General features: G+C 54.5%; 1 protein-coding gene across 1 annotated transcript; it reads right to left on the reverse strand.

The window, feature by feature from the left end:
• Positions 1-266: 266 nt before the first annotated feature.
• CFAP263 (cilia and flagella associated protein 263) lies at positions 267-6,843 on the reverse strand (the record flags this gene model as incomplete). Its single annotated transcript, XM_082770202.1, has 9 exons — positions 267-356; positions 1,443-1,598; positions 2,120-2,227; positions 2,827-2,982; positions 3,134-3,214; positions 3,702-3,857; positions 4,903-5,064; positions 6,234-6,366; positions 6,671-6,843. 9 exons carry the CDS (start codon positions 6,841-6,843, stop codon positions 267-269), a joined length of 1,215 nt encoding a protein of 404 aa, XP_082626328.1.
• Between the last annotated feature and the right edge of the window lie 1,678 nt (positions 6,844-8,521).

An 8,521-nucleotide genomic window follows, 5' to 3' on the forward strand; every position in this document is an offset into this window, starting at 1 on the left:
ACCCATGACAATGCCCATCATCATTTTTCTTCCTTGGGTTTCAATCTGACCACTCCTGTAGATCCCTTGGGACTAATATCTTATTGACCAGGAAGTTAAGTGGAGGGGAGATGAGAGGAGCTAAGAATTACATCACAAATCTTATCTGCCTGTGGCCCCGAAATTGGAATTTACTCATGGAAATTATCTGACCTTAAAAGACAAGTGAAAGGCTTTATTAACAGCAATGCCAAAATTATCATTACTGGGAAGCTGGGGTAATCCACTCAGAAGAATGGGGCGGCTCCCTCTGCTAGCTGCTGGTTACCAGACATCTTGACCTGGTTCCATGCTCTGCGGTAGCCCTGCAAGGTCATCTGCAAAAGAAGAAAGGAGAAGGCCTCAGGATGATCAGACAGCAGCGGTATGTTGTGGAGGAAGCTGCCAGGCTCTAAGCTGCGGTACTGCATGCCCGTTCACTTGCCCCACTCCCACCTGAGCTCAGTGCCCACTGCAGCACACCGAGAAGAGCTCCTGCAGGTCTAAACCAGCTTTGTTTTTCCTCTGAATGCTACAGGAAGCCTGGAGACATCGCACAAAAGCACTGCGTGGAGACCTACAGCCCTCTGCACAGCAGCAGGGCTGTTTGACCTGTCCTGCCACAGAAAGGCTGGCAGGAAAAACAAGATCCTTGGTGTCGCTCCTCTTATCTCAGGGACAACTCCAGCATCCCTCTCTTGTCCCTTGAGCCCTGACATCTCTCTAGCTCCACAGCTGGCAAGGCTCCGGGCACTGCCCATGGAGAGCGTCCAAGCAGCAGCTGCGGTCAGATCCACGCTTCTCCGCCTGCCGTGCTGGCTCTGGAGGCTCAAGCCCAAACCGTTCTGACCTCTGAGGAAGGCTGGACCACAGAAACACAGCCAGTCCCAGCCCAGGGTACTGGGGAATGAAGTGCTGGGCAGACACAGCCCAGCGCCACCCCACTCCCAGGCCCTGCTCAGGGGTGAGCAGGCACCGCAGGACCTGTCCCAGGGGCTGGCTTTGCCCCAGCAGTGTCTCTCCTCGCCCACTGTGCACACAGACATCAGACAGGATAGGGACAGGGATGTGTCCTGCTATCTCTGGGCTTTGGCAACGCTCCTGTCTTATCTCCTCACCTCCTCCCAGGCTGCAGGACTTGGGCCAGGGGCAGAGACAAAGATACTGCTCTCGCAGCTTTGCCATGAACTCATGCTTGGCTCTTGGCCAGGCACAGCCTTTCCTTACCAGGGAAGAGTCAAGATACAGATGAGGAATGGATGTTTGAGATCATCAAAGAGGACCACAAGCACCGGAGAGCCACCAGCTGTCTGGGTGTTGGGGAAGGCCTGTGCAGGGACAGACATACTGGGCCACCACACGTCCCCTTCTCCTTACACACCTTCAGGTTCCACGTGCACCCGGTTCTGCCTCACTGTCCTCACCTCAGCAATTTCTGCCCTCCTCTGCCAAGCCTTGATGCTCTTTTCCAGGTCAGTGACAGCCATTGCCGTCTGCACATAGCTCATCACGGGAGGGGTGCTGTAGTCCGACAGCTGTTTCTGCAGCCGCCGGTCCAGACTCTTCGCTTTGGCTCGTTGCTGCAGGAGGGAAAGGGACAGAGGGCAGGGACATCCCAGGAAAATGTCCCCCTGCCAGCTGGTGGCCAGCCCTCCCGGGAAGCAGGCAGGCAGGATAAACTGAAGGCCCGAGAGCAGCTGCACGTTTGAGGGCACCGTGTGGTGCATCCACCCCTGCCTCCATCCCACAGACGGGCTGCTCGAGGGTGCCTTGAGCCTGCTGCCCAAAGCTGTGCTGGCCCAGCTGGGTAACAGCAGTGCCACCTCTCACTGGAGAGGACACTGCTGATGAAAAGATCAAGGAGAACTTCAAGAAGGCAGTGGCTGGTCCCTGGGGAGGCAAAAGCCACAAAGGGCAAAGCTGACCAGTATTAATGGCATTGGCAGGAGCTCCAGGACTTATTCTCAGCCCCACCACAGCATGCACATATCCAGGTTATTGCTGGACCCCAAAGGGGCATCAGTATCTAATGTACCATAACAAATACGTCCAGAGAGTCCTCTCAAGTCAAGTCTCAGGGATTCCCAAATCACTCTCTTACCTCCTCCACCAGCACAGTTTCTCTTTCAATCTTCTCCAGCAGCTCCATCCTCTGGGAGATGTCTTTCATTAGAGATGTCGATGTTTCCATGGTGTTCTGAAGCTTTTTCTGGAACAAGAGAGAAGGACACTGTTAGCAGATGCAACAGCAGCTCTCTGCTACATGCAAAGCCATCTCTACCTTATGTGGGCCCTCTCCTTGGGCTTTGCCTCCACTAGTGGTGCTCCCACCAAGGCCCTGTGCTGCCTGCCAAGCACTGGCACTGCATTAGCCAGCAGTGATGGCAGCTCTGGGCCACAGCCCTGTGTTGACAGCCACAAATCTCCGGTTGTCAGCAGCAAAATAGAGGTGCTTGCCAGGAAGGGCAGGAGCCTGTGCCTGCTGGGGCATGGGGAGAAAGCTGCTCCATGGGGCATGACTTGGGCAGGGGGCTCCCACTCAGTGGCCACAGCTACTGCTTCGAGGTATCTGGCCGTCACGGCCCGTATTACACTGTGGCACTGCAGCCTGGGTTTAGGATGGCCCCAGGCAGAAGGGCTCACCCAAGAGACACAGATCCGCCCCAGCTGCAAAGCAGTTTTCACTGATAAGATCAGGGGCTGCAGCTTGTGACATCTTTTCAAATGCCACATGTTGTATAATCAGCTCACGTGTGACCCTCGGGAAGAGCAGAAGGGGAAAGCAGAGGCACCGGGAGCTTCACTCACTTTACGGAAGTTGAGGATCTGGACAGTCTTCCCCAAAGTCAGTTTTAGCTGCTGCAGCTCCTTGTTCTTCATCTCGATCTTCTCTTCGTACTGCTCCTTTGTAACCTGCAGCTGCTGTGAGTGGACCCCACGGAGCGTGTCTCCCATCTGCTCCTTCTGCAAACCCCAGAGGAGCGGAGCTACAGATACCGACCAGAGCTCAGCCCCAGGTAAAGAGGGCTTTGTTTGGTGGGAAAAGCTGTCCTAAGGACAGCTGTGTTCTTCACAGGCCATCTCACCCCCGCTTCTCCTAGGCTGCTGCATGTACCTGCCTGAGCTGCTGCTGCAGCTTCTTCTTGTAACCCTTGAGAAAGCTGTTTTCTAGGCGCAACTTCTCTTTCATCAGATCCTACAGAAAGAAAGCAGGTCATAGCAGGACAGCAGAGTCTGGGAGGAGGAAGAGCACCAGGACCTCATGCTTTCCTGTGTGTTTTCCCTTCATTGGGTGACATTGGTAGTACGGTGATGGTTGGACCAGATGACCTTGAAGGTCTTTTCCAACCTTAATGGTTCTATGATTCATCTCATCCATACTGCCCCTAAAAAACGAGCACTTCCCCTCCCATGAGAAGCACTGTTCAGCATCCTCCTGCCCCATATGTGGGACGTTGGCTCTGCACTTCCCTGGGCTCTGCTGAGCTGGAAGGCTGGGCCTCGCGTCACCTGGACTCATAGCTGTGCTCACCGAGCTGATGAGCAGCTGGGGTAGTTGCTAAGATAGTCTGAAAATGTGAGGCAGACCATATGGAAGCATGGAAAATAGGTTTTAAGCTAAAAATTTTTACCATACATTTCAGGTGACAGACCAGGCTCAACTTTTGCCCTGCTGCACTGACCCTTTGGTGGTTCTTCTCCTCTAGGTACCTCAGCAGCTTCTCGGAAGCTATGATGCTCCCTTTCTTGTTGGAGATGGTGCTGACGATGTCTTTCTCAAACTCACTGATTGCTTTCTTAACATCAGTCCACCAAATATCTGTTTCTTGTATGACCGCCTGTAGAAATGAAGTCACGTAAAAGTCGAGAGGTGCCAACTTCCCTAATTCAAGCACTTAGGGAATAGGGGACACTGGAGATGACCAGACGTACTCTGATGGAGTTAGGAGCATTTCTCCTGTGGGTGCACTGAGGTTCACCCCGTGCAGCCCAGGGCACATGGCACAGTCGTACAGAGCACTGCTGCTTCACTCATTCAAAAACAAACGTCAGAATAAATCTCTCCCATGCCTGACTTTCAGCCTCTGTCAATCCATCCTGACTTAGAAGCATCACCAGCCTTTCTAAGCCAGTACTAGGATTGTCTTTTTACAATGTGTGACCTGAGGCCACACCAGAGGGACACGGGCTGCCTGCTGCCCCTGTCCCAGCGGCATGAACTGAAGGGAAAGGTTTCTCCTCCCCTGAGAGCTCCTGAGCACCCTGACTAGGAGGAGGTCTTGGCAGACAGCACAGGGCTGATCGTGATGCAGCAGCAAGGAGCCTGCAGCAGGAATGCAGCCTAGTAGATTTGGAGCAAATGCAGGAGAAGTCCTAGAGAGACTGGAAAGGCAGACACTGGAGAGGTCTGCACTGAGCCCAGTCAAAGCAGGAAGCTCTTGAGAGTTTCTGTATTGAAAAATGCTTGGCATGAAGGACATACATCCAAGAAACTGACAGAAAGGAGCTTTTGCTTTCAAGAAAAAGCTGGGGAATTTCTATATTGAAAAATGTGTCTGGCACAAGGGACACACATTCAAAAAGCTGACAAAAGGGAGCTTTTTCTTTCAAGCATCTATTTCTCCATCTCACACAGCAGACAAGCTTCTCTATCTAAAAATCTTCTGCTGTCTTGTGTTACTGTTAGTTCTTGCCATAATACACAGCTTCAGAGACAGGTGCATCTGATCTCTGTTAGTTCACTTGCCTGCAAGAATCTGCAATTAGGGGGCAGCTCTGGCTCCCACTCTCAGCTCGGGACCACTAACAGCAATTGAAAGAGGTGGGAAAAGTTACAGGATGGCAGGACATATCGGTGGTTCTAAGGTTTCAGGAGAGCTATACCTCGATGTCCTGCAAGGTCTTCTCTGTGTCCTCCTCCATCCTCTGAATTTCCCCCTTCATGTCCACCAGCTCCCTCTCAGCCAGCTCACATTTCTGCTCCACCGTCAGGCCTGCGAAATACCCTGTTGAGCGGCGCATCTTGGATTTGGACCTGCCATGAGTCTGCAACAATCAAGGAAGAGCACAGATGCCATCAGGTAGCCAGCACTGGCCAACTGCTGCTGCATTTTCATGTGTTCAAAGAGCAAATAATCTCAACAGTCAGTTTAGAGGGATTCCAGCTTACAGTAAGGACACAGAGGTGTATCCAGAACAGAGGTAACTTGGGGCCACACCTAGCTGGCCTCATTTGTCCTCTCATCCACCCACAAAACCTTCCTACACAAGCACTTTCAATTCATTTCAACGGGCAAGTGCAGGGCTGGAGGTTAAAGGCAACGTGATGCCTTCATCTGGGCACGTATTGAGATGTTGGTGGACATGGACGTTATCTAGACCTTGTTGTGTAGGACAGATGGGGTCTTCTGCCTCTTCCCGAGGAGTGGAGGGTCTTACAACATGGGCAGGCTAAAGCTCAGTCTTTGGAGAACAACACTGCTTGGGTGTGATCACCAGTTCAGCAGAGATACCGGGATGCCAGCACTGCTCTGCACAGGGCAAGGGCCCTTCTGGGCATAGGCAAAGTTTCAAAAAGAAAACCCCAAAAGTGGCTCCTTCAGGCTCAGGCATTGCCAAAGCCCCTTGCAAGAGGCTAGCTGAAAGGAGCTCCACAGCAGAGGGTCCAGAGCTTCTGCTCACTGCATCGCTGGTGGAAGGAGATGTTCAGGCCAGAAGGCAAAAATCTGCCCCAAAAGCCTGATCATGGCTACGGTGAGAAGGAACAGAGCAACGTGCACTTGGAAGAGGAACCTGAGTGTGGGTGCACGCAGGTCTAAGCCTACAGGGGCTCCTGCAGGAGGGGAAGAGGAGGAGAAACCTGCTACAGAGCACCTGACAGGGCCTGGGGAAAGTCCCCTGCTTTCCTGGCATCAGCCCCACTATGTGTTTAGTTTCTCCTTCAGATTACTCGGGCGGGGGTTAACTCATTAGTGTGTGAAGTGCTTCCAGATCCACCTGGCACCTGCAGTCCAGGAGATCCCGGTGCTGTCATGCACCAGGCACAGCACCAGCTGGAAGGGGAGAAATCAGAAGGCAGCCTGGCCTTTACGCTGAGTGCAGAACAGCAAGGAAGCCCAGAGCTTATCCCGAAAGGCCCAGCTAGCACTCGTTTTCGGGCAGGTGTTGGGGTTAGGTCACTCGTGAAGCCCACGCGGTGGCTGCCCCGCTCCTACCAGCATATGCACCAGCTCTGGCGGGGAGTCGTGTGCCACCGGCTGCCGCTGGAGAGCCGGGCTGCTCGGCTCCATCTTACGGTACTGATTCTCAAACATCTCCACCTCAGCTCTCAGCAAAGCGATGGCATGACTGCAAAATGACGGGGTCTGGGTGAGACCCAGCTCTCAGGGACGTGCGCCGGGCCAAGTACAGCGTCACTGCGTGTGGCCAGTGGGCAAAGGCAGAGCCGAAAAGGGCTAACTCAAGGCAAAACAAACACCCCAAAATGAGGGCTGAAGGTCTCCCCTCCCTGAACCAGGATGCAGAAAAGCCCCCCAGAGCTGCCCCTGCTCAAAAACCCAGACCCCAGAGACCAGTGGAGCCTGGGACAGGAGCCCTTTAGGGACACGGTGTGGCTTGGGGTGGCCCCATCCCTGTCCCTCTCCCATCCTACCCGAGCCTCAGTCCCTGCCCATCCCCGGGTACAGCCCAGGCCCCACCACCGGCATCCTTGTGCTGCTGCACCCAGCCCGGGACCCCCACCCCACGCCGCTGCCGGTACCGCTCCTCCTGCAGGCGAGCCCGCAGCTGCGGCAGGGGCAGCACCGCCAGCACCTGCTCCGCCATGGCTGTGTTGTGGCAACGGTGGAACCCGCACCGATGGGTGGGAGGCAGGACTCAAAGGCACAGGGAGGCCCCAGCACACACAAAAGGAGGCCCCAGCACATGCACAGAGGCCCTGCTCCCTGCCTTGAGCCCTGCACCGTGGCCACTGCCAGCTCCGCCGCCGGCCCAGGTGCAGTTCAGGCCCTGGCACAGCTCGGTTGTGGCCTGGGGGTGTCCCACTGGGGAGCTGGCATGGCCGGGTCCAGGAGCTGTGCCAGGTGCTGGGCATCATTTCTGAGAGGCACAGTCACGCGGTGGCCTGACTGGACTGCGGGCAGGCCCGTATAACCGTGCCTCCATCCCCAGCAGTTGCTGATGGGGGTGCTGATGCCTCTCTGTGGCTCTTCTGGGATGAAAGATGCAAGTCAGCCTGAGCATGGAACGATATAAACCCATGCCGTGGGGATGCCGGTCCTTTTTGTGGCTCCATGACCAAGCTGGTTTGGAGTGGTGCACTCCCCACTGCTGCGTGTGCAGGAGAACCCGCTGAGGAGGCCTCACAGCCATGGGATGGCCAGAGCGTGTCGAAGCTCATCTTCAGCACACAACTGAGTCATAACCACATGGTCCATGGGAAGAGCCCTGCCTCTCATCCTTGTGCCAGCAGCAGCACAAACACCTCTCCCAGGGGGCTGTCACTGGCAGGCGCTCATTGCCAGAGCACACTGAAGCTTCCTGAAGCGTGCACACACAGAGGAGAGGGGAGAGCATGGCTGTGGCACAGCCTGGAGCCCATCTTTGCCCACAGGGTGTGATGGGGATCCCATTAAAAATTAGAAGTTGTGTTTCACTGACGCACCAAATTACTGAGAACTTTGAATGCCTGTTTACTGTTTTTATTTGCCACCATTTTCTCTGCTAGCTAGCTGCAGGCCATGGGCCTCTCTCATTTCCCAGTCACCTTGCAGGGTTAAGGTTTTACAAATGTGTAATCCAAGCAGATGAAACCTGCTCTGCACTTGGTGCTGTGCGAGCCTGCAGCAAGGTCAGTGTGCCACGCTTGCAGCAGACCCTCTGCCCAGCTAGTTTGTGCACATGTAGCACCATCAACTCAGGATTTGTGGGTTTGGGGTCTCTGCAAGAATCCTTCTGACACTCTAACCTGAGACAGTCACTGCCTCGCTGTTTGGTGGGACGGGGAGAGGCAGCTGAGCAGTCCTGGGAGCAGCTGTGATGGATGGGGAGCTGCAGGCAGGGCTGCTGGCGCTGGAAGGTTCAGCAGCATTGTGCTGGAGGCTTTCCAGCTGCAGGAAGGGGGCATGCAGATTTCAAGATGTTTATCACTCTGCCGAGCTCTGGAAAGCTTTTCAGAGGTCAGCAGAAGACAGCCCGCCCATCTCTGCCACAAAAACTGCCCCTTGCCAAATTCCAGGACCGAGGGCTCTGAAGTGCCTTCAGGACAAGAGCTGCTCTGGCTTTTAGTGGCCAAAAGTATGTTTTCCCTGACTTTGCTCTGGGAAACAGCTGAACCTTTCTAGCCAGATTTGAAAATACTAATAGCAATAAAAAACAGCTCGATAGTATTTCAGAGAAAACTTGGGCAAGCTTTAGCGAGCTCCCTGTTTGAGCACGGATGCCTGAACAGCAGCAATGCAGACATCTGGGGGGGGCTGATCCTGCCCTCAGTCAGGTGTGTGGG

This window comes from Aythya marila (genome assembly GCF_965140915.1).
Source record: "Aythya marila genome assembly, chromosome: 12".
NCBI classification, from domain to species: domain Eukaryota; kingdom Metazoa; phylum Chordata; class Aves; order Anseriformes; family Anatidae; genus Aythya; species Aythya marila.